Source organism: Rhinatrema bivittatum, chromosome 4, assembly GCF_901001135.1.
Source record: "Rhinatrema bivittatum chromosome 4, aRhiBiv1.1, whole genome shotgun sequence".
NCBI classification, from domain to species: Eukaryota; Metazoa; Chordata; class Amphibia; order Gymnophiona; family Rhinatrematidae; genus Rhinatrema; species Rhinatrema bivittatum.
Window position 1 is genome coordinate 106,577,683 of NC_042618.1, and position 26,466 is coordinate 106,604,148.

The 26,466-nt window shown below is 48.4% G+C and overlaps 1 protein-coding gene across 6 annotated transcripts in view; it reads left to right on the plus strand.

Moving 5' to 3' along the window:
* Window positions 1–26,466, plus strand: part of ZNF106 (zinc finger protein 106) — a 152,236-nt gene that overhangs the window by 19,496 nt on the left and 106,274 nt on the right. For all 6 annotated transcript variants that reach the window (XR_003856292.1, XR_003856291.1, XM_029598621.1 and 3 more), the window contains exons 5-6: window positions 7,147–9,324; window positions 10,450–11,056. Coding sequence is in view for 4 of the 6 variants with exons in the window: in XM_029598621.1 (XP_029454481.1) it covers window positions 7,147–9,324; window positions 10,450–11,056 (2,785 nt within the window). In the remaining 2 variants the exon portion in view is untranslated. The remainder of the gene's footprint in view (window positions 1–7,146; window positions 9,325–10,449; window positions 11,057–26,466) is intronic.

Sequence of the window (26,466 nt, forward strand, 5' to 3'; positions counted from 1 at the left end):
ACATCAAATGGAGCCCTGATGCGGAAAACGTATGTCAAAGTTTATAGAACATGCCCTTTACCACATGTTCACAAGGGGTCCCTCTCCAGTCTCTTTTTTTTTTCCATGGAATTGTAAGCCTAGCAGTGTGAGTGAGCTCACGTTTGGCTTTTTTGGCCTTGTGGAAAACTTCCTTTTTCTCGTGTTTTTAGTGGTTTTTCTCTTGTGGTTTGATTGCCAGGTCCTTCTCGGTGCCTCCCTGTAGTGTTACTAGTCATGGTTTCCTTTCGCGGTCAATTCTTTGTGGCAGCGGTGCCTTGGTGCCTGCCGGCCATCGATACCCACCACCATCATCTTGGTTTGTGCCAATTTTGTTTCATTCTGACAAGACCACATATGGTTTTAGGTGATGCCCCCGGTGCTCGAGGATCATGTCCATCACTGATTCACATGAAATATGTGTCCTCTGCCTGGGGGCATCTTATGACATCCGGGGTATCTGCTTATGTGCCCAGATGACCCCCAAAGGGACATATGCTTCGACTCGACAAGATGGAGCAGCTCTTTGGGTCGAAGAAGTCCAAGCTATAGGCATCAGCATTGGCGGCATTGGAATCGATGGACCTGGGAGCTGCACAGATGGACATGGCACCATTGACATTTGTGGTGCCATCGGCGGATAGGGATGCTGGATACCGACCACTGTTGATCTCCTCTAGGCCGATGCCAGCGGGTTCTTCGTCATCGGCCTTATCATTGGGGAAGGACCGGGCCAAGCATCAAGGGAAGTCAAGGAAGCATCGGCACCAGTCTCCATTGATGCACGCAGCCAGGCAAGGGGGTGCAGTGGCTCATGCCACAATGCCCCTGAAGTGACCCCACACAAAGAGAGCCTGTCTAGGATGGTCTCCACTGGTCCTGATGCCAGTCACTGATCCGCCTTTTGCAAGAAACTGTTTTCTGCAACGACAGCAGCTGCTGGCCACCCCTACTTCCTCCCAGTTGGTATTGGCATTGGCAACGTTTGAGGAGAGCTGGAGAAGCAAGTCCAACTGGCAGTGGAGCGGGCACTGCAGGGCTTCAGTCCTGTGGCACCAATGACACTGGACTGGGTGCCGCCCGACCTCATACCGCTGCTGGAGAAGCTCAATGTGCTCATCTGTGCATTATCACCTAGCTGGCGTCAATTCCCGGGATGGCATCAGTGCCTGGTGGGGCATCAAAGCCTCTTCCTACCAATATGGTGGTCATTGCTAGTTCCTCCTCTGAGGAAGCTCTACCTAGGCTGGGGGAGATGCCAAAGCCTGCAGTCCCCTGTCCAGTGTTACAGATGTATGCACCTCTGGACAAAAGCAGAGCAACTAGGGCCCCAACCCCTGTAGCCTACAATGAGGATGAGGAACTCTATGACTCCTGGGGGGATGATGCTTCGCAGTCCTCCTCTGAGGGCTCTGACTGTCTCCCATCAGACCTTTTCTTTTCCAGAGTAGCAAAGGAAGTCTCCACCGGCGGACTTGATCTTTGCAGTTTTTGTGAGGGTGATGGCAGAAGCCATTCCATTTCAGTTATTTACAGAGGAGGATGTCAAGCACAGCATGCTTGAGATCCTCCAGTTTGTGGGGCCACCTAAGGAGATTGTGGTGGTCCCAGTACATGAGATCCTTTAGGAGCTGCTGAGGATATGGGAACATCCCCTCACAGTGCCTCCCGTTAATAAGAAGGCAGATGGGGCCTACCTCGTCCAGAAGGCTCCTGGATTCGATGAGCATCAGCTGCCCCTACAGTTGGTGGTGGTTGAATCTGCCTGCAAGAGGGCCAAGTACTCTCGGACTTAATCCTTGGTGCCCCTGGGGAAGGACCATTGAGCGATCGATGCTCTTGGGAGGAAGGTATTTCAAGGCGCCATGCTCATTGCCCGCAAAGCTGCTTATCAGCTCTACATGAGCTTGTAATTGTGGGACATCTGGAAGCAGTTGCAGGAGGTAGCCGAGCAGCTGCATCAACAGCAGCAGTGCAGAAAACTTGAGGTCCGAGCAACATATGATGTTTTTGAGATGGTATTGAGTCTGTGCAGTGGGAATTGGAGCTCGCAGAATGGCATGGCTGCGGGCCTTGCATTTCTGACCAGAGGTACAGGAACAACTCTGTGACCTGCCGAGTACTGGGGAGAATTTGTTTAGAGATAGGGTGTGGGATGCTGTGGTCCAACTTCAGGACCACTATAAAACTCTCCACCAGCACTCCTGACCCATCCTTTTCTTCCAAGAGGCCGGTGAGACAGGGAGAAAGGAAGGTTTTTTTCACCAAAGGAAGTACTATCCTCCGACCCTTTGCTCCCGTCAACACCATCATGCCTTCCATAGCCGTCACAGGCAGCAGAAAGCCCCAAACCCCAGCTGGCGTCTCAGTTCCAGGGACGGGGTTATGACTGGTTTAATGGGAGCTTCGGCCAGTTGCTTGTACCCGGGACGTTGGAACCTCTGGTCGGGGGCAGGCTGCGGTTCTTTGCGAACCATTGGCGCAGTATAAAATCGGACCAGTGGGTTCCTTTCATTGTCCATCAAGGGTACCAATTAAATCTATTGGGTGTCCTGCCAAATTGCCCTCCCATCCTGTTTTGGGGGCCGGTAGCACATCAGAAGTTACAGCTAACAAAGCTTTCCTTCCTCTTATCAGCCAGAGCTGTCGAGCCTGTACCACCAGGGCAAGGGGTGAGGATTCTACTCCAAGTAATTCCTGGTTCCAAAGAGAACAGGACTCCATTCCATCCTAAACCTAAAGGCCTTGACCAGATTTCTAAAAAAAAAAAATAAAAATTCAAGATGGTTTCCCTAGGCACCTTGATCCCATTTGTATAAAAGAAAAAGGGGGCCTGGCTATGCTTCCTCGATCTAAAGGACAGATATACTATCATCAAGATCTTTCCCAGTCACAGGAAGTATCTCTGATTTGTGGTGGGAGAACAGTACTTCCAGTACCGGGTGTTGCCATTTGGGCTAGCGTCAGCCCCAAGCATCTTCATGAAATGCCTTGCATGGTGCTGTGCACCTCTGCAGGCTGGGAGTGCATGTTTTCCTCTAACTGGACAATTGACTGGTCAAGAGTACATCTCAGGCAGGGGCCACAGTGTCCATGTGCTTGACCATCTGAGTGTTGGAGTCACTAAGGTTCGTCATCAGCCCTTCACTTCAATTGGACTTCTTAGGAGCCTGGCTAGTCACAGCTCAGGCCAAGGCCTTTCTGCTTCGTCAAAGGGCCATCACCTTGACTATCATCGTGGTAGAGATTCAGCAGAGCCAGCAGATATCAGCCTGGCACATGTTGAGGCTGTTGGGCCACATAGCCACCACTGTCCATGTCAAACCCTTTGCATGTTTACATATGTGTAGAGCCCAATGGACCCTGAGGTCACGGTGGCACCAAGCCACTCAAAGCCTCCAGGATTGCATCCAAGTCACCCTGTCTCTCAGGACTCATTGTCCTGATGGTGGGTACTTTCAAATCTGGAACAGGGGATCTCTTTTTGAAGACCTCCTACGCAAATTGTCCTAACCTCGAATGCGTCCATTCTGGGGTGGGGAGCTGATGTAGACTGGCTGAGCACCCAGACTCTCTGGTCTGCTCAGGAATCCTCTTGTCAAATCAATTTCTTGGAGCTTTGGCGATCAGGTACGCTCTATGGGCTTTCAGAGATTGGCTGTCCAACAAAGTTGTCCTGATCCAAATTGACAACCAGGTAGCTATGTAGTATATCAACAAGCAGGGAAGCTCTGGATCATACCTCCTGTGTCAGGAAGCAGTTCAGATTTAGTCATGGGCGCATTCCCACGACCAAATTGTGCTCATGGCCATGTACCTGGTCGGGATGGAGAACATGATAGCGGACAGGCTGAGTCGAGCCTTCAGACCCCATGAGTGGTCCTTGGACTAGGGGGTAGCAAATCGGGTATTCCACTTCTGGGAGAGCCTGGACGTACATCTGTTTGTGACCCCCTGCAATAGGAAGCTGCCACGGTTCTGCTCCCTTTACAGATGAGATGGAATACCAGTCTCGGACGCCCTTGCCGTCATTGGACAAGGGTCATCTATATGCATATCCTCCGATTCCCTTAGTGGTAAAGAATCTCTTGAAGCTTCGTGAGGCAAGGGGACTATGTTCTTCATAGCCCCTTATTGGCCGAGACAGGTCTGGTATCCACTCCTATGGGAGTTGTCCATCCAGAGACCAATCAGTCTGGGGACTTCACCAGATCACATCACTCAAGATTGAAGCAGGTTGTGGCATCCCAACCTCCAGGCCCTGTTGCTCACAGCCTGGATGTTGAGAGGTTAATTCTGCAACCGCTCGATCCCTCAGAGGATGTGTCTCGGATCCTGGTGGCTTCTAGAAAGCCTTCAACTAAAATGCCCTATGGACCGAAGTGGAGGTTTTTTGTGTGGCGTGAGCAGAAGGCCCTAGAACTGTTCTCCTGCCCCCCACAAAAACTGCTTGATTGCATTCTACACCTATCAAAAACTGGCTTAAAAACCAACTCTATTAGAGTTCATCTTAGTGCACTTGGCGCATATCACCAAGGTGTACATGGTACACCCATCTCTGTACAGCCTATAGTTGTATGCTTCATGCGGGACCTATTTCAATTGAAGCCTCCCCTAAGGCCTCCTGCTGTGTCTTGGGACTTCAGAGTGGTTTTAGCTCAGCCGATGAAAGCTCTTTTTGAGCTGCTGTGCACCTGTGACCTGAAGTACGTGACCTGGAAGGTCATATTTTTGATGGTGGTCACCTCAGTGCGCAGTGTTAAGCTCTAGGCCTTAGTGACTTATCCACCTTACACTGTTATTTCATGACAAGGCGGTCCTCTGTACAAACCCTAAGTTTCTTTTTAAGGTGGTGACGGACTTTCTTCTTAAACAGTCCATCATCCTGCCAACATTCATTCCCAGGCTCCATTCGTAACAAGGCAAACGAGCACTGCACAGATTGGACTGCAAGCGAGCATTAACCTTCTATCTGGAGTGGACAGAAGCCCATAGTCAGTCCACCCAACTTTTTATTTCTTTCGATAGGAATAGGTTCGGTGTTGCTGTTGCCAAACAGATGCTATCCAATTGGTTAGCAGATTGCATCTCCTTCTGTTATGCCTAGGCAGGACTGCATCTTGGGGTCATGTCAAGGTCATTATAGCAGAGCTATGGCAGTGTTAGTGGCCCAATTGCGAGCAGTTCCCCTAGAGGAGATCTGCAGAGCTGCGATGTGGAGTTCTCTCCACACGTTCACATCTCAATATTGTCTGGTTAGGGATGGCTGATGTGACAGTAGGTTCGGCCAGTCTGGCCTTTGGAACCTGTTTGAGGTGTAGAACCCAACTCTCACTGCCTAGGGCCTGTTTGGGTTCAGGCTGTCTCTCCCCTCTGTTACCAACAGTACTGTTGTTGTGCCCGTTAGCACCTGGTTGGGTGTCTGTTGGACTTCTTTTGTGTTGGACAGCAGTCTGTAGCTAGGGATTCATCCATTTGTGAGGACTACCATCCTGCTTGTCTTTGGAGGAAGCAGAGTTGCTTATCTGTAACAGGTGTTCTCAAAACACGCCCACCAGCCCACAGAGTTTGGCTTCTCCTATTTTTTGTTTTAATTATAATTCTATATTACAAGACTGGAGAGAGACCCCGCATGGACACCTGGACATGCTTAGTGTGCCTAGGCAAAGTTCTAGAAACTTTGCCATAAGTTTTCCGGATCGGGACTCCATCTGATGTCACCCATGTGTGAGGGCTAACATCCTGCTGTCCTCTGAGAACACCTGTTACAAGTGAGCAACTCTGCTTTTCTAGTGGTATAGCTCTGAGTCTTCCTTTGCAGCAGCATAGGATTTTTTCTCCTTCCATTTATAAATCTTTCCTATTCATCTCTACTGTGGCGACTGCAATGACAGTCCTTAGAGTTGGAGACCATAGAGTGCAGCTCATTTCTGAACCTAATAAACATGTATACTAATCCTGACCAGCTAGTGTTGTGTGGGGACTTGGACTTCCTCTCTTTCAACTCAGTGCTGTTAATGCTGCCACTACATCATCCCTAGCCACTATTGGTCAATGAACAGGAGCTGGATTTGGAACGGAACTGAGTTTGTCATGCATTACTACCTAGCTGTAGGGCTAGCTCTATAAGGGAAAATTTTAAATTTGTTTGTAGAACCTATTGCTAAATGAAGTGTTATCAAGTTTAGTATTTTCCAAGGACAAGTAACTTGCCAGTGGTGTTATGTTGAAATGGGAATCTTTGGGTTTTTTGAGATTTCTTATTTTGTACTGAGACCTTTATAGTTTCTCTAGTAAGACCACCTTTCCCTAGCAATTTTTGAAGTGACAGGTGGCAACATAATTCCTACTGCGGACTACATTTTTTGGCAGAGGTCTAAACAGGTTAACCTGTCATATACCTCAAAATGAGGCATAGAGTGCATACTTCCCCCAGTCTTCACAAAGTGGTGTAATGTTGCAACATTCTCTACTGCTGTTGGTCAGCAGTGCCTTAGGCTTTCTTTGACTGTACAGTACCAGCTCCAGAGTGATCTAGCCCAAAATGCTCTAGAAATCTCATTCTTGGTTGGGAGGTGCAGAGGAAACAAATCTGTGCCAAGGCCTTGTGCCAGCTTTATACATCCTTGTGAGGTCAGCCTCTCCTGAACCTCCCCAGGCAGTGACCAATTACACTGAAACTTGTCTAGTTAGCATTAATTAAATGAATCCTTGTTATTTTACATGGTGCTGTTTGCAAATTACATCTCTCTTTTTGTTCACATTCTTGCTATTTGTTAAACGCTTTAGTTTGTTAGCTCTGTCTTGGATTGACTGATAATTCCAGCAGTTTTTGTATGTGGTCAGTCTAGGAATTATGTGAGACTTGTGGGTTGTGTGAGGTCTTGAGGTCCCTTTATCCACCGAGGATAGTTTGTCCAAAGGCAAGCAGGAAGCTAGTTGGTGGATAGGAGATTGCCAGTGTAGGGGCACGTGAACACGTGCAGGTGTTCCTGAGCAGTGCTTTTCAGGACCCTCCAAGCGTCTGTAGGTTTAACCCTGTGGGGGTATTAGGAGAAGTGCTAAAGTGCTACAAAACAGCTATGCAGATAGATTAGTAATGCTTATTGAAATATTTTATGTTTACAGGCAAGAAGAAGCTTGCAACACAAACAATGAACTAGAAACTCATGAGAAGAGACTCCAAAAGAGAAAGGAAGATCAAGGTGCTTACCAAGACAGAGGCAGCTATGATCAGTCAACTTGGCATCGCCATGGCCCGCCACAAAGAAATTGGAAATGGGAACATGGGGGCTTTATTAATTATAGACAAAGTAATTTTCCACATTCTGCTCATATGTCCATTCCAAGTGGACATCTTAATGGCCCTAAAGGTCAAACTGGATGGCACTTGAATGGACCTGGGAGCCCAGCAAATCAACCCAAGCCCCATAGTGGTGTTGGAAATATATGGCATTCAAATAGAGGAGGGTCATCCAGTTGGCATCATGGTGGCACAGGAAGAGTTTCCAACTGGCATCTTGAAGGGACTGGGATTTTCCCTATATGGCATTCAAACAGGTTTGGTAAAAATTGGAATTTGAATTCTAATCCACGTGGTGGAAATGGATGGAACAATGGATTTCCACCCGGAAGAAACAGAACATTAAATCCTCCTATCACAGAAGACCTGGCTTTATGGTGGAAAAATAAAAATGGAAAGCCCAACAACTTGAAGGGGTATACATGGGAATGGCAGGATAATGGCAGTACCAATATTGTACCACCGTACAGAGTTCCAGCTGTGGACCAGAGTGAAAAAATTCCTTGTAGAATAGATTTTACTAATGATTTATTTCCATCTGAATGTGCTCTTGATTTCAATGTTCCTCAGAAACTAAAAGACAGAATGTCCAAGTGCAGTGGGAAGAGTTCAAGCCCTTCCCGGGAGAAATATCGCTGGGCTCCTTATCCCTTTCAGAAAACCACCGAATCCCAGTCAGCAGCTAAAGAAGCTGATCTACAAGATTCTGAGAGCGAGCAATCTTCTGTAGATCTTCAATCTCCACTGAGAGTTGGTGATCAAAAACTAGATAACACAACAGTTCTCCCTAAGCAGAAGATGAGAGATTACCTTTCTGAATCTATTGATTCAAAAGCAATTACAGATTTCACTAACTTTAATAAAGTGGTATCTGACTGCCCAGTCGGAGGAAAGCCTGACCAAGATAAAAGCAAAATTAGCAGGATGTCATCATTGACAATGCATGATGTTGTATCGAATATGAAATCCTCTGCTCCAGATCAAGACCCAAAAAATCTTTTCAAGAACGTTAAACTCGTTTCTCCATCACTTGGAAATGGTCAGAACAACCTGAGAGCATTAGATTTAGATACTAATCGTTCCAGGTCTTATGACTCCAAGCTTCATAGTGCCAGTTCTCAAAGTGAAAGTACATTTGAGACTACTCAGAAAGAGCCTGTGGAAACTCTCACTGAAGTGCTCAAGAAAGCCAAAGAGATGCTGCAGTACAGCCAGCACTTGCACAGTCAACATCTAAGCTCTCACACAAGTAACAGAAAACTGTTGCAGAAGAGTTGCAGCATTGATGAGCCACTGACAAATTCTGCAAAGGCGTATGAGCAGAAAACAAATGCTTTTGAGGATGTGAGTGATGGTGAATGTGCAAGTAGTGAAAATAATGGAGCAACTGCTGAAAATTCAGGCCTTTGTAATAATGATTATTCATCCAGTACGAGCCCACATTCCAAACACAGCACAAAAAATGAGGAGGAAATCATTACAGGAGCATCCGATCATTTCCCCAATAATTCAGACATTGCTTCTTCTCCCCCCCAAAACTCCACATCAATCCTGACAAGTGCTCAGTACAATCCTGAAGCAAACATTAAGGCTTCTCAGCAAGGAGGCCATGAAGATTCTGTGAAACCTGAAGCTAATCTTGAAACAGTGGGCTTTGAAAACAGTGGTTTTGACCTTGATCTTCAAAAAGAAGGTGGCCAGTCATCTGGTTCTCTTCTGCCTGAATTATCTAAATTTGGTCTTCCAGCTTCTCTCCAGAGAGACCTGACCAGACACATTGGTTCAAAGAGCAAAGTTGGAGCCCATCTGCCTGAGCCCAATCTCAACAATGCACGCCGCATTAGGAATGTCAACTGCTATCGAAAAAGTGAGATGGACAAAGAGTCTGGCCTGAAACCAACCCTGAGGCAGATTCTGAATGCATCACGGAGAAATGTAAATTGGGATCAGGTTATTCAGCAGGTAACCAAGAAAAAGCAGGAACTTGAAAAGGGTTTACCAAGGTTTGTACTTCCTTTTTATCCTTTTCTGTCATTTGGGGTTAACCCAGTTTATCTTTATCAACTTGGTCAAGGGTATGTGTCATCACAGTGCTTCCCTGTGATAGTGACTGAGAAATAAATTGGAAAGTAAGAAGTTGTTTGATTGTAAATTCTTGCATCACCCAGTTATTACCAAACAGGCATAATTTGTAATATCAAATCACAAAAATTAATTTGGGAATGATCATTAGGAAATTAAGTTCCTGATCATTCTGGGAACATCATTACATTTTACTGTGGTTTTCCCAAATTGAATTTTTTGTAATTTGAAATTGCAAACATGAAAAATGCCCTCTTTCTGAATACAGTAATATTGTGGATAATGGATAAGATTTACAATTGGGATTTCAAATCAGTATTTATTTTGGCCATTTCTAGTCGCTGAATGATTATTTGGGAAAGAAGGTGGCTTCAGTGAGTCTACTGTGGTGATGGTTTAACATTGCTAAACTACTCAGCACAGCATGGATTTACCTGCATGCTGTTATCTTCTGCCAGAGGTAGACAAGTGAATGAACTATATAAGCAGTCCTGAGTTCAGGTCTTATTTATGTAGCCTTTTCATTATTTTACATATTATTTGTGTATTCATGATTTGTTAGCAAAGTGCAGACAGTTCACTTAAGGGGGTCCTAGGCTAAAGCTGACAATTCCAGTGTACCAAAACTTCTGTTGAGGTTAGTACTGTAACTTCTTATTGCATTCACATGAAACCATATAGGGCTAGTTGCACTTAAGGCTTTCTCCCATTTTATAATTGTGGAAAAAATCCTAAATTATATATAGTGTTCAGTGGCAATGTCCAGCCGTGGTTTATATTAAGAGGTGCTGACAGCGCCTAAACAATGCCCATGAACTTCACTTTGCAAACTGTATTATTTCTTTGAGATGACTAATTATTGTTTTTTTTTATTTTGAGAGAGGGTGTAGAGAGGTACCTTTACTTTTTGGAGGTTGCTAGCATTACCTCCCTTGGTATCTAAGCTGCTTGTCCAATTTTAAACTAACACTATCACTGTTTGTTTAGTGATCTTCCATCAGTTTCTGTGCACATCTTTTCATCCTGCTTGTGTTTTTCTCCCAAAGGTTTGGCATTGAAATGATTGCACCAGTTCAGAATGATCAAGAAGAACTGTATTTGAATGGGCAACCAGACCTGTCAAGTCTCGAAGGATTCCACTGGGAAGGGATCTCTGTGCTGCCACCAGGGCCTGTTCGTAAGCGCAGTCTCTCTGAGAGCAGCGTGGTGGTGGACAGGTCTGCCTCTGTTTATGGCTTATTTAGTGAGCAAACCACAGGGCAGGAAAGAGAGCGAAGACAAATTACTCCTACTGGTCAACCATTTGGAGTACCACTCAAAACAAATGGCAATTCTGAGGTTTCTGGCCTTGAACAAGAAGAGAAAGTGGAAGGATCGGCATGTGTAACCAATCGGTGGCTATACAGCACTCATTCTTCCACTGATGCATTAACTATTACTGCCACAAAACAAGAGAAAGATTTGCAAAAATGTAAACATCCTGATAAAGAGAGCATACTTGAGGACCAAAGGGAAAAACATGGTTTGGATCAGAGTGGAACAGCACCTTTTACCTCTTCCATTCTAGGAGATGCAGCTACAGACAGCAGCTGTACCTCTGGAGCAGAGCAAAATGATATCCAGGGCATTGGGAAGAAAAGAAGGGCAACAGTGGTAAGTGGTGGAAGGAAATGGTCCTGTAGTGTGTGAATGATCTTTTCAGGTCAGTGTCTGAAGTGCAGTGATGAATTCTGCTCCCTTGGGTGCCAGACAGAACTGTGCTAAGTAATAATATTTCTTCTTAATTGAGTTTCCAGAATTCCAAAGAAAATGACCCCTAGAGAAAGCTTCTTCACAGTGACAGCTTGCAATGTCTGGGGTTTTAGGTTGTATGACCTTTCTGTTTTTGCTGAGATTATTTGATTTATGTTGTGAGGACAAGCTAAGCTCTTATTTGTAAAACTTATGCAAGAAATTGCTAAATTGTGATGCTGCTACTTGCAAATTGGTTTTGTATTGGACAGTGTTTGTTGGTTTACAGACATCTGTCAGAGCTAGATAGTTTAGGAGAATCTTGCAGCAGAATAACTGGTTGAATTTGAATTTAGCATGGTGTCACCATCCGTGCTTGGGTATTCAAGGATCCTGCAGTCTGAGGGCTGTGCCATATATATGGAACATAGAGCTAGGGTTTCAGTTAAACCTCAAGTGTTACTTCCAAAAAAAGATAAGGAAAACATCTACAAGATTTCCTAGCATGTAGCCAGATGGACTCAGGACCAATGGGTATTGTGCTCTCCTGATAGCAGATGGGAGGCTGAGTCAGATTTCAAAGCTGATGTCCCCTACATATACCCATGCAGCAAGCTTAGCTCTTCAGTATTTCTCCTTCTCCATAGCAGAAGCGGATACTATCCAAAAGAGAATAGTGTAACATTTACAACAAAGAAGAAAGAAAATTTACCTATTAAGAAGAGAGCCCCGCTTCCCCTGCGGTGAATCCTAATGGTCCCTCCCACAGTCGAGACTTTCCTGAGATGATTCTCGATATCCCTCAGAGGTGAGCCTTGGTCCAGCAGCCGATTCCCGGCATGGACTTAGCCCCCAGGGTGGCTGAAAGGCAGTGGGTGCAGATTCGAGTGCGGCGGTGAAGGTATTCCCCTTTCCCCCCGCAGCTGGAGACTGCCTGAAACGCAACAGGTAAGCGCCGAGACCAGTTAAGGTAGAAACCTTTACTTTTAAGTCTCCGGTCTCCAAGGCTTGAATAGCCATACCAGTCTTCCTCCCGACGAGGTTTAAAATCGGGTTGAGCAGCCCTCATTTGGCTAGCCCTGATTCGGTGCGAGGGTCCACACATGTGGAGACTCTTTGGGGGAGTTGCCATCTTGCCATTGGGGTCGTCTGCACCATTTTCCTCCCTCAACTGACAGTACGCGCGGGGCAGGCCGGAGGGTCGAGGCGCCTAACTTGAGCGCATCCGTAAAGGCACATGCTTAGCTGCGCGCACATCTGAGCCACGTGCACAGCTGCGAGCATGACTGGGCCGCGTGCACAAAGTCCGTAGCCTGTGCACACAACTTGTGCGCACGTTGTGCGCATAACTTCTGCGCATCCAGCACGCACAACTAAGTGCATCTGTGTGCATGCCTCCACGCACGGACGAGTTTGAAGCTCTACACGCGCACAAACGATGGCACCATCATCCAAGAAGGCCAAGAGACACTTCCTTTGCCCAGCCTGCCACTTAAGAGCCGCGCAGCCTGAATTGGAATCTCTCCTATGATAACATTGTGAACAGGCTCAGGGGGAACCAAAACAAGACCCCCTACAGCCAGGAGAGGGATCCGGAACCACGATGATGGCACCCTGGACCTAGTATTCCCAATTCGGCACCCCCACAGGAAAGTACTTCCGGGGCTTCCACTACAACCCCTCCTGGGATCAACAAGGACCCAGGAACCTTCTCCTGGGTGGAATTTTTTTTAAAGGGCTGCAAACCTTTGTCCAGGCACAAGCCCTTCCTGGCACCTCCCGAGTTCCTCGAGACATGCTTCTCCTAACCAAGAGCCTTCCTGATGGGGATCCAGACACCTCAGAAGATGAAACTGACTCCCTGGAAGAAGGAGAAATTACCCCAGGGATGGAGCCATACCGAACCATGCTCCGATTCTTCCACAAGGACGAATTACCAGCCCTCATGTCCTAGACTCTGAAGACACTGGATCTCCCAGGCACGGCTCCTATAACGGAACCAAAGAGGAACCCCATTAGGTTGGAGCCCATCAAGGAACTGATTGACCTGGAATGGAATGCTCCAGAGGCCAGCTTCAAAGGGGAATGGGCCCTAGAAGCCCTATACCTGCAAGAACCCACAGTTAAGGAACTCCTATGCTACCCTAAAGTGGACGCTATGGTCTGCGCACTACAATCCCTGTGGAGGGAGGAGCGGCACTGAAGGACACCCAGGACAGAATGCTGGAATCCATCCTTAAGCAGTCCTTTGACGTATCAACAATGACGCTACAGATTGCTTCCTGCTGCACATTGGTGGCACATTCCTGTTTACTCCTCTCCAGAGATGCAACCACGCCCAGAGAAATGATGAAGCCTGCGGTCTCCTTCATCACCAATGCTACCTCTGACCTCGTGCACACCTCAGCCAGGGGTGTCACCGTGGCAGTGGTGGCCAGAAGACAACTATGGCTCCGGAATTGGTCAGCTGACGCGACATCCAAAGCAATCCTCACGAGAATGCCTTTTAAAGGATCTCTCTTGTTCGGAAGCAAATTGGAGAAGTTAACCAACAAATGGGGCGAATCCCCAGTACCTCGACTACCGGAAGACAGGAACAAAAGAACATTTCAGCGCTCCTCCCCCAGAAGATCTAAGGGCAGAGGATCGCAGCGCTTTAGACCTTACAAGAACACACAGTCACAAGCACTTCGTCCCTCAGGAAGGTCTCATTCCTTTCAGAACAGACACATTAAGAGGGGAGCAGGCTCAGGGGCAGGCTCCGGCCGTATCCCACAATGAGACGATGCAGACCCATCTTCAGGAAGAAGTCATAGGGGGCAGACTTGCCCTATTCTACCAAAGATGGGTTGAGATAACATCAGACAAATGGGTCCTAACTATCATTCGAGAAGGGTACTCTCTGGAATTCCAAAGCACCACACCAGTCAAATTTATGAGATCTTAGAAAATGCCATACTGGGTCAGACCAAGGTCCATCAAGCCCAGCATCCTGTTTCCAACAGTGGCCAATCCAGGCCATAAGAACCTGGCAAGTACCCAAAAACTAAGTCTATTCCATGTTACCAGATCACTGTGCCAATCCCACTCCAAGAGGCTGGCAGTGGAATCCATACTAGCAAGACTACTCAGCCTGAAGGCAATAGCCCCGGTGCCCACGCCCCAACAAAATACTGGCCACCATCTATTTTATTGTCCCTAAGAAAGAAGGAGCATTCCGGCCCATCCTGGACCTCAAGGCCATCAGCCGTTACCTGAGGGTACCACACTTCTGCATGGAAACCCTACGCTCCATTATAATGGCGGTACAACCGGGAGAATTCCTAACCTCACTGGACCTATCCGAAGCCTATCTTCACATCCCAGTCCATCAGGACCACCAGCAATTCTTGCGCTTTGCGATACTGTATCATCATTACCAGTTCCGGGTGCTACCCTTCGGCCTAGCTACCGCTCCCAGAACCTTCATCAAAATTATGGTCGTAGTGGCGGCAACACTGAGGAAAGGAGGAGTCCTGTTACATCCTTACTTGGACAATTGGCTGATCACGGCAAAGTCTCCGGAGGAGAGTCAACAGGTGATCACCAGAGTCAAGAAGCTACTGCAGGAGCTCGGGTGGGTCATGAACACAGCCAAAAGCTGCCTACAGCCCTCCCAGTCACTAGATTACCTGGGAGTCAGGTTTGACACCAAACTGAACAAGGTCTTCCCCCCCCCCCCCCTTCCAAGGAGAAGAAAACTGATGGTTCAATTACGAAAACTATTGACCAATGCTTGTCCCAAGGTATGGGACTACCTTCAAGCCCACGGCCTCATGACGTCAACTCTGGAAGTCATTCCGTGGGCAAGGGCCCATATGCGGCCCTACAGTGTTCCCTTCTGTCACGTTGGAACCCAATGTCCCAGAACTACTCAATTCACCTCCAGCTACCAGCACAGGTTCGGGACCAGCTCCAATGGTGGCTATAGGAAGACCACCTAAGCAGAGGAGTAAATATATCCCCACCAAACTGGATCTTGCTCACAATGGATGCAAGCCTGCAAGGGTGGGGAGCCCACTGTCAGGAGCTAATGGCCCAGGGACAATGGAACAAGGAAGAGGCAGGATGGAACATAAACCTCCTGGAAGCTCGAGCGGTCAGACTAGCCTGCCTACGATTCAGCCACAGACTCCGGGGTGAGTCAGTCATGTCAGACAACGCGACAACCGTGGCCTACATCAACCACCAGGGAGGAACCAAGAGCCAGCAGGTGTCTTTGGAAATAGACCCCTCATGGCGTGGGCGGAAATAAACCTGCAAGGGATTTCGGCCTCCCACATTGAGGGAAAAGACAACGTATCAGTGGACTACCTCAGCTTGGAGAGCCTAGATCCAGAGGAATGGTCGGTGATGGACATGGCCTTCCAGCTGATAGTAAATCACTGGGGTCTCCCATTCATGGATCTACTGGCAACTCTCCTCTCAATGCCCAAGTCCCCAGGTTCTTCAGTCGCAGAGGAGAATCACAAACCCAGGGAATTGACGCTCTCGTTCAGAACTGGCCAGAGGAAGACCTCCTTTACGCCTTCCCACCCTGGCCACTACTGGGCAAGATCATCCAGAAGATAGAGCACCACAGGGGACTAGTTCTACTAGTCACCCCGGACTGGCCAAGGCGGCCATGATATGCGCCCAAAAAACAGCAGGGTAGGCGATCCAGTGAAACCGTAGGCAAACAACAAGCAAAGGATGCCAAAGAGCGTCTTTTTCAAACTTTAATCAAGGAGACGTGAAAGCTCAAATAAAATTGCGTCTACCTCCACACAGGAACCTTCTTCAGCAGGGACCGATCTTCCACGAAGATTCGGCTCGATTCTTTCTTACGGTATGGCCCTTGAGAGGACTAGCCTGAAGAAGCATGGCTACTCGAAGGCAGTGATTGACACTCTGCTCCGGGCACACAGGTTCTCCACATCTGTCTTACATACGAATCTGGAGAGTATTCAAAGCCTGGTGTGAAGACTGCATTCTCCTCCTGCGGACAGCCAAGATTCCCACGATCCTGGAATTCCTGCAGGACGGCATGAAGGAAGGGGTTGTCTCTCAACTCCCTCAAGGTTCAAGTCACAGCACTGGCCTGCTTCAGATCCTAGGTGGACGGTACCAGACTATCAACTCATCCAGATGTCTCGATTCCTGAAAGGAGTCTAAACAACTCCGACCACCCCTAAAGTGGCCAGTTCCTCTATGGAACGTCAACCTAGTACTAGACTTCCTGGCAGGGGAGTCCTTCAGACCAACACCGGTCTGTCACTACATCTCCTGATCTTAAAGACAGCATTTTTGGTTGCAATATGTTCAGCTCAGCGCATCTCCGAACTTCAAGCACTATCCTGCCAGGAACCGTTCCTAAGGTTCACCTTAGGCACCCCGGGCACCATCCTTCCTACCGAAAGTGGTTTCCCAGTTCCGCATGAACCATATCCTTACCATCTCCAGATGAGCACAAGGACTCGGAAGACTTATGCCTCCTTTGACACCTGAATGTCGGCAGAATCCTAGTCCGATACCTGAAAAGATTGGAACCTTTACGCAAAACAGATCACCTGTTCGTTCTTCACAGTGGGAAGAAATAAGGGGAAGCTCATTCCACAAGGGCCAGGCAGTCTCCTGGGCTGAAACCAAGCTGCTGTCACCAGCCGAGATCCTTCGGGCAGCGACATGGTCCTCCCTACATACCTTCTCCAGGTTCTACCGCCTGGATGTTCAGGTCAGGGAGGATACAGCTTTCGCAAAGGCAGTACTAAGTGGGCCACAGGCAGCCTCCCACCCTGTAGGGGAGTAGCTTTTGTACATCCCATTGGTCCTGAGTCCATCTGGCTACACGCTAGGAAATGGAGAAATTACTTACCTGATAATTTTGTTTTCGTGTAGACAGATGGACTCAGATCCCGCCCATGGCTGCTCCGGAAATTAAGAGCTTTGAATAACAAATCTCGAGACTAAGGAAGTACGGGTAAGCCACGGCCTACTACTAGTTCGACACCCTCAGTTATCTGGTGTTGGCGTTTACTGTTTGAGTGCACTGGCAGTCTCCAGTTTTAAATAAATAAAAATAAAATCAGTTGAACCAGTTCAAGTTTAATCAAATATTAAGCAACATATATCCACACTAGCTTTTTGAAGAGAATACTGAAGATCTAAGCTTGCTGCACGGGTATATGTAGGGTGATGTCAGCTTTGAAATCTGACTCTGTCTCCCATCTGCTATCAGGAGAGCACAATACCCATTGTTCCTGAGTCCATCTGTCTACACTAAGGAAAACGAAATTATCAGGTAAGTAATTTCTCCAATCTGTGTGTCGAAGTATTGTTCTTGAATTTTGGATTTGGATTTTTAGATATGATTATTCATCTTTTCCAAATCTGAGCTCAAGATGAGTCACAGTTAAAGTACTGTAATTATATCCCTGCCCAGAAGGACTTAGTCTTAACTTGAGTTTGAGGCAATAGAGAATGAAGTGACTTGCCTAAAGTCACAAGGAACATTATTGGGAGAAACAGAATTCAAGCCCTAGCTTCTCTGTTTCTCAGCCTGCTGTTCTAACCACTAAGCTGTTGGTTTGGCTTAAAAAGTTAAGAGACTACCTCCAAATTTAAGTGAATGAAATTCGTGGATGTTCCAAAAGTTAAAATAGAACTGAAGCTGAGAGAGGTTCGTGTCTTGCCTGGGGTCCTGTCACTACCAATCCTGCTGAGAGAAAAGATATACATGATAACGGCGAAGAACCCCAGACTTCAGCTTACTGACTACAGTAGAGAGTTCTGCAGAAAATCTTCCATGAAATAAATTTGATTGATCAGCAGGCCCTCCAGCTTTTTACGTATATATAAATAGTTGCCTGAATGAATGTTTTATTTTACAAAGTTGTCTTTAGTTTTATTTTGTTCTTAAAGTTATTTTTAGTTCCTTATTGTCCAGCCAGAACAATCCAGACAAATATTATATAAGTTCCTCCTACTAGCAGGTGGAGGCAGAGAACAAATCTTTGTACTGATGCCTTCCTCTATATAGTCTGCCATAGCAAGGGAAGCCTTCAGTAGCAGATGATGGGTGTCTGGTCTAGTTTATCAGGTTCTATTGACAGGCTACTAGGGCAACAGCCTAAGTGATTGATTTTCCCTACTTTAAAGCCAGGACCAAGTCTAGAGGAAATGGATGAAAGTCAGGCTGATTGATCTTCTTTTGGGATCTGGTATTTACAAGCAGCAATGATATCTGAAGAGAGAGCCTTTCATTCTTCAAGCAGGATGGCAGTCCTCACACTTGGTTGACATCGGATGGAGCCCAGAATGAAAAACTTATGTCAAAGTTTCTAGAACTTTGACTGAGCCTAACTGAGCATGCCCATGCATGCTGTATAACATGTGTCTACAAGATGTCTCCTCAATCTCTTCTGCAGAGTCTTTCATCTTGTGTTCGAGTTAGCCTCAATTGTTTTCTCAATCTTTTGGCCTACTTCTTAAGTGGGTTTTCTTGCGAAAATTTTTTTTGTTTCCTTGCGCGGTTGATATGGGGTCCCCCTGGTTCTCCCGTCAGTGTCCTAGTTAGGTTTTTTCAATGTTTTTGGGTAAGTTTATTTTTGTTGTTGATGCCCGGGGCAGCGGTCACGCGGTGCCTGCTACCCATCAACAACCGCCGCCATCTATTTCGATCTTGCATCCCTTTTGTTTCTCGATGACATGTCCACTTCGAGTTTCAAGCGGTGCCCTAGGTATAGGAGGATCATGTTTATCATGGAACACCATGATAGATGTGTCCTCTGCCAGAGAAGACCGATCCATCAGCATCGGAGGCGCCTTGGAGCCGCATCGATGGACGTTGAGCCATCAACATTGGCGAGGCTGCCGGTTCCGTCAAGGTTATTGGCTGAGAGGGACGCAGGAGACCAGCCATTGTCAGGGTCCTCCAGATTGAGAATGCCATCATTTTCAACCTTGACATCGGGGAAGGACCAATCCGAGCATCAAGGGACCCCAAAGAATCATTGGCATTGATCCCCATCGATGCACGGTGTTGGGCATGGGGACATACCAGCTTCTGCTGTGATGCCCCCAAAGTGACCCCCATGGCGAGGAGAAGCTAGTTCTCTATCGAGGCCAGGGATACACACGGTCTCCATTGATCCTAATGCCAGCTACTGATCCTCCTCTTGTCTCCAAAGAGAATCTGGTTAAACTTTCTGTGTCCAAGCCTGTCCTGGCATCGGCAATGTTGGAAGAAAGGAATTGGAGAGGTGGGTACAGCTGGCCAAGAGAAGGCGATGTGCAGCCTTGGCATCGCAACACCAATGGCACTGACAAAGGCACTTTTGCTTCTTGAGCTGCTGTTGGGCTCCCTGTATGTGCTTATCGGCATGTTACCAATCTAGCCAGTGTCAGTTCTGGGATGGCTTCAGTGCCCTGTGGGGCACCTCTGCCACCACCTGCTGATTCAGTTGTCATCTTCATATCCTCAGAGGAGGAAGCCCCCCCCCCCCCCCACCCCTGATACAGGAGGTGGCACTGAGGCCCAGGCCAGATGTCCAGTTCCACTGGTGCCTGCACCACTAGTCGGAGGCTGAGCGCTTAGGGCCCTGTCTTCAGTTGATAATGGAGATGAGGGCACCTATGACCCCTGAGGGAATGACTCCTCTGTGGTTTCCAATAACACTTCGAATGGTCTCCCCTCATACCCACCTCCTTCAGATGATCAAATGAAGTCCTCACTGGAGGATCTCTCCTTTGCAGGCTTTGTTTGGGTGATGGCAGAGGCCATCCCATTTCAGTTGATGACTGAAGAGGATACCAGGCATAAAATAATAGATATCCTTTAGTTCGTGGAGCCTCCCATGGAGATCGTGGCAGTCATTGTGGAATTAGTGATGAGGCTGTGGGAAAACCCCTTCATAGTACCTCCCATGTTTAGGAAGGTTGACACAAATTATCTCAGCTTCAACAAGCATCAACTAAGCCACTAGTTGTTGGTTATCAAATCCGCTCTCAAGAAGGCCAAATGCTCTAGGACCCATTCTTCTGCACCTGCGAGGAAGGGTCAAAGAGAGATGGATGCTCTTGGGAGAAGATGTTCCTAGGCGCTATGGTTCTTGCTCACATAGTAGCCTACTAGCGCTACATGAACCAATATATGCAGGACATCTGGAAGCAGGTGCAGGATGTTGCCGAGCAGCTGCCTCAACAGTAGCAAGACACCCTCCTGTCGCTGGTGCATAATGGTCTGGAGTGTGGAAAACACAAGGTCTGCTCGACCTATGATGTTTTCGAGATGGCATTGAGGGATTTCTGCAGAAGGAATTGGCTGCGGACCTAGGATCTCAGATTGGAGGTGCAGGAGCAACTCGCTGATGTGCCGTGAATGGGAGAGAATCTCTTTGGAGATAAAGTGAAGGGCACGGTGGTCTAAATCCGGGACCACCATGCGACCCTACAGCAGCTGTTCAATGGCAGCTCTCCACTGGCACTCAGGACCCACCCTCCTCAGTCAGGAGGTCATCGAGGTCTGGACCTTAGGAAGTCCTCCTTATGCTCAAGAAAGTGCTATCTCCTTTACCACATTTTCAATCCCCCATCCTGCTTTGCTTACAAATGTGGCAGAAATCTCTGAGATACCTTGGTATAATCGGATCTCTCTATGCTTTCAATTTCTAATTCATCACCACATATTGGACATCACCCATGCGGCTCTTGCCAGGTATGTCAGTTTTTTCCTTCATGATTTAAACATTTGTTCACCTACCTACAGGATGCCAGTATTTGCTGAAACATAACTCCGATTGTAATTTGACAGGAGTTATCTAAAGCATCCCATGCCCATGTAGTCTGTTGTATATTGGGAAAACGCTAAGGAAAGTTAAGGTCCGCGGTTTTGAATGCTGCAGCAATATACGTAACTTTCATACTACTTCCCCCTTTGGCTTCAAAGTAATCGCACCACATCAGACTTAGTTTTTCATTCTTGAGCAAAAATCCCCCTTCCTCCTGTGGGGGCAACTTTGTTTCCCAGGTATTATTCTGTGAACAGCATTGGGTTTTTATGTTACGTACTAGTCAATCCTCTGGTCTCAAATCCGAGATCAAGTGTGTCTTGTGAATCTAACCATGTATACAGTCTGTGCTTTCTGATTGGTTGCGTCTTGCTGTTTGCTACTTGATCCCTGTAACCCTTCTCTTTCTTTCTTTCCCATTCAATTTTTGATTTCATGTTTTGGCACTCTTTTTAATTGGCTCCTTTAATGCTGGTTTCGGATTGGTTGTTTCAATTGTGATATTTTAGCACTATTTTTTTCTTTCCTTTAAACTTTTTTCCTGTTCCGTCCTTTTGTTGCTCAAAGCCATAATCAAATCCAGGATTATTTGTCTGATTCGATACTATTTTTTCCACAGATAAGCAGGCTGAATTAGCCATGCTTTTGGGGACATCCCTCCAGGGCAGCCAGGGCAGAGCTTTGCTCTGTGTGTGGCTGCGTGTCCTTTCCCGCACGGCTCCATTTTCTCCTGTTTGTTTTTTCCGCATTGCAGGCTGCACATGGAGCTTCACATCTCCTCAGAGATTGCTTTTTTTGTTCTCAGCAATTGTCTCACACGACGTTGAAATGCCTCCAAGACCGCCTGGCTTCAAGTTTTGCCAGTGTGGAAAAATTATGTCTGTCACTGATGGACATAATTACTGTTATTTATGCCTGGGCCCGGATCACGACCAGGCCTCCTGCAGATATTGCGGCCACATATCCCCCCGGGCTCAATGCCAATGGGCCACAAAAATAGCCTGGTTTTGAGAGGAGGGATCATGGTCCTATGCCCCCCAGCACGGATTGCCTATCAGTCCATTCTTCCCCTAGACCGCTTCTGGATCGCCCCAAGTTATCAAATAGGGCTTCGTTGTTAGGACTGCCAGATAAGCGTCCTGAGCAGGCTTCAGTGACCCCATGACTCCAAGGTGCGTGGAGCATTGGCTGATGCGCCGTAACCCGCAAGGAAATCTGCGGCATCGGACGTCGAGGCTTCGACATAGCTGTCGCCATCGCTGACCTTGGCCTGAGGCACAGAAGCTGAAGTACCGTGCACGGGATGCGCCGTCGATGCACACTTCGAAGCTGAAGTCCTCACACAAAGAGACATTGTTGCCCGATACATTGACGCACCGTCACCCTGCGTTATCCAGCATGATGATGCCTCGATGCAAACACCGATGCAAGGATGGTAGTAGTCGACACACTCTATGCAGAAGACGTCAGTCACCAGCATCAATCTCAGCCAATCTCCTCCTCAAAGAAGCCAGCTAAGAAACCAGCAGAGTGCGGTCAGAATGGAGCAGTCGCAGCTTCGTCCCAGGGATCCTGACTCAGACATTCTGCTGACAGCCTTGCCCCTGAGGAATTCCACAAGGAAGGGGTCAACGCCTTGACAGGGGCAGGGAGACCTTGCCTCACAGGCAGTTTTGCAAATATTTCAAGTCTTATCTCAATTTTTCACCTCTGTAGATAATCAAAGGGGTGATCAACCTCACTGTACCTCGGGCAAAGCCTCGCCTTCAGCACCCAACGATCTCTTCTGATCGTTGGGTGCTGAATATCATCAAGGAAGTGTACTCTTTGAACTTCAGGAGCAGCCCAAGTCTTCCCTGCCTGGTGCAGTCTCATCAGCCCACCATGGAGAACCAACGCTTGCTACAGCAGGCAGTCACCAATCTACTCCTCCAGCGATCCAGTTAGTAGGTTCCGCATGGGCAGCTGAACCAGGGATTCTATTCACAGTACTTCCTTATTCCCAAGAAATCATGGGGGCTCCTCCTAGTCCTGGACCTGTGGGCTCTCAGCGAATGCATAGTAAGGGAAAAGTTCAAGATGACATCTCTCAAATCCATGCTCCCTTTCCTGCAACCCAACGATTGGATGTATTCGCTGGACCTCAACTATGCCTACTCACATATCCCGATGCATCGCTTGTCTTGGCGTTACCTGTGTTTTCAAATCAACAAGCGCCATTATCAATACAGGGTTCTTCCCTTTGGCCTCTCGTCTGCCCCGAGAGTCTTCACAAAATGTTTAGTGGTAGCAGTGGCCCATCTCAGACATGGGGAATCCAACTGTTTCCCAACCTGGACGACGGTTGATAGTATCTCCGTAGCCGGACACTCTGCAGTGCGGCTTGGAAACAGCATTCTCCTAGGACAAGCAGGATGGTAGTCCTCAAATGTGATTGACATCATCCGATGGAGCCCGGCATGGCAAGTTTCTAGAAGCTTTGACCAGCAGATGGAGCATGCCCAGCCTGCTACTATCCGGGTGTCCACGCGAGGTCCCCCTTCAGTCTCTTCTTTTCCACAGTGCAGCCGTGGAGTTCCAACTTTTTCGAATTTCTTTCAATTATTTCAATCCCTTTTCTAATCCCCTTTGCGGTTGGTGCCCCCTTGGTACGGTAAGCCTTTTCATTCGTTTTTGCTCCAACTTGTGGTCGATTCCCAGCTCCCCATCTTGCAGTGTCCGTTGGTCACAGACCACACGCCATATATTTTTCATGGTGTCGATCGGTTTTCGTCGGTGCCTGCGGACCATGTCCATCATGGATAAGCATGAGGTTTGCATCCTTTACCTGGGGACCTCACAGGATGTCCGTGGGTTCCATCTGTGTAATCAGATGATTCCCAAAGGGCGTCAGGTGTGCCTCGACAAAATGGAGAAGCTTTTCAGGACCCCGACATCCTCCACACCTGCATCAGTCTCTTCGATGCCCAGGGATCACTGAGAACCGTCTCAGTCGCTCCCTCTCGCGACCCTCCCTAGCTAGCACCCCCTAGGATTGGCGAGAAGGAGATCGATCCTCTATGGTCTCTCCACTCCCCTAGACCTCAGAGTCATCAACTTTCTCGGTGCCAGGGAAGTACCAGGCCGAGCATCGGAAGCGGTCCCAGAAGCATCGGCACCGATCACCATCCAGACATGGTTTCGGAGTGGCATATGCGGCTGTCAAGCCACCATCGAAGTGGCACTGGCCATCGGAGGCCCCATCCTCCGGTACCCCAGGTAGCCCGAGACGTTCCCCACCAATACCTGTGCAGGGTGCCATGCCACCTCAAGGATGAGCTGGTGACACCTCCTCCCCCTCCATCAGTCCTGATCTCCCAGGACTTCCAGGAGGAGTTGGACCGCAAGGTGCAATTGGCGGTGCTCAAGGCACTGCAGAGCGTTGAGCTGCCGGTGCCACCGGCCCCCAAACCGTGCTCGAGCCTCCGCCATCTATGTTAGCACCTCTGCTGGAGTGTCTGGATGTCCTTCTTGGCGCCCTACCGACACAACCAGTGCCCGAGGGGCCTTCGATGCCTCGTCGGCCATTGATGCCCTCCACCGGAGAAATCCCGATTTCTGAGGAAGAGGTAGCCGGGACTGTGCGCCCTCGGTTCCCCGAGCCATTGCTGGACCCCTCCGGCTTACCGCGGTTGATGATCCCCCTTGATGCCTGGGGACCCATTGGTGCCATTGATGCCCCTATGTCCTCCGAAGATCTCTGAGCCTAGGGCTGATGCCCCTCATGGCCCTCGCAATTGGCACCCTGGCCCAGGTGAGGAAGAGGGTCCCTATGACCCTTGGGGTGATGACTCTACAGACTCATCCTCTGAATACTCCGACGACCCCCTCTCGGAGCCTTCCCTTCCAGAGGAGCAATGCCTGTCTCTACCTGAGGACCTGTCGTTCACAGGGTTTGTCAGGGCTATGGCTGAAGCTATCCCCTTTCAGCTCCTCATGGAGGAGGATGCACGTCACGATGCTGGACGTCCTCCAGGTCTTTGACGCTCTTAAGGAGATTGTGGCAGTCCTGATCCACGATATTTTTAAAGAACTCCTCTGAATGTGGGAACACCCCATCTCCATCTCCCCAGTTAACAGAAAGGCCGTTGCCACCTTCTTGGTGCAACAGACCCTGGGATTTGAGAGGAGACGGCTCCCCCACTAGTCGGTGGTCATGGAGTCTGCCTTAAAAAAAAAAAAAAAGCCTGGCATTCCCGTACCCATGCCTCCGCCCCTCCGGGACACGAGCATAGGGAACTCGACACCATAGGGAGAATTTTCCAAGGCACCATGCTGGTTGCCCGCATTGCGGCCTACCAACTTTACATGACTCAGTACAACCGCCATCTCTGGAAGCGAGTCCAGGATTTTGCGGAGGGCCTTTCCCAGCAACAGCAGGAAGCTCTTACTGCCATCGCCTAACTGGACGCAGGAAAACACGAGGTGCGTTTCACCTATGATGTTTTTGAGACTGCAGCCTACTTAGCTGCTGTAGGCATTAGCACCAGAGGGATTGCTTGGCTCCGGGCCTCTGACCTCTAGCCGGAGGTCCAAGATAGGCTCACCAACCTCCCCTGCACAGGCGAAAATCTGTTCGGGGATAAGGTCCGGGATGAAATGGCGCAGCTGAAGGACCATCATGATACCCTACAGCAGCTATCCGCTAGTGCCTCAGAAGGCCTATCCTTAGCTAGGAAATCCTCCAGGCAGGGTTCTTGTAAACCCTTATTCCTGCAGATAAAGTATTACCCTCTGGCCACTTTGACTCGCACACCCCGAACTGGTTCCAGGGGTCGCCCCCGCCATCAGTAGGCCCCTAGACCCCAACCGGCACCCCAGCAAGCCCCGCCATGGGCTTTTGACTGACGGCGAGGGAGCAAAAGTCAGCTGACAGTTCCCTTGGCACCCGATCCCCCAGTCGGTGGCAGGTTCCTCAGCTTTGCCCGTCGCTGGGAAGAGATCACATCGGACCCTTGGGTCCTCTCCATCGTCCACCAGAGGTACCGTCTGCATTTCAACTGGCTCCTAGAGACCTCTCCCCCATGTCCATCATGGGGTTCATCCACCCATATGGTCATTCTTCAAACGGAACTCTCCGCCCTCTTTGCAGCGGGTGCAGTGGAACCGGTCCCTCGCCATCAACAGGGCTAAGGGTTCTACTTGAGGTATTTCCGCATCCCAAAAAGGAATGGCAGCTTGCGCCCCATTCTCGACCTCGGATGCTGAACAAGTTTCTCGTAAGAGAAAAATTCAAGATCGTCTCTCTGGGCACACTGATCTCGCTCCTCCGAAGAGGGAGACTGGCTTTGCTTCCTCGACCTCAAGGAGGTGTTCGCACACATTGCAATCTTCCCCAACCACAGGAAGTACCTCCGTTTCTTGGTGGGGAATGCACATTTCCAGTACAAAGTGCTTCCCTTTGGACTGGCATCGGCCCCCTGCGTTTTCACCAAATGCTTGGTGGCTGCCTACCTCAGGTGTTGCTCGGTCCATGTGTTTCCATAC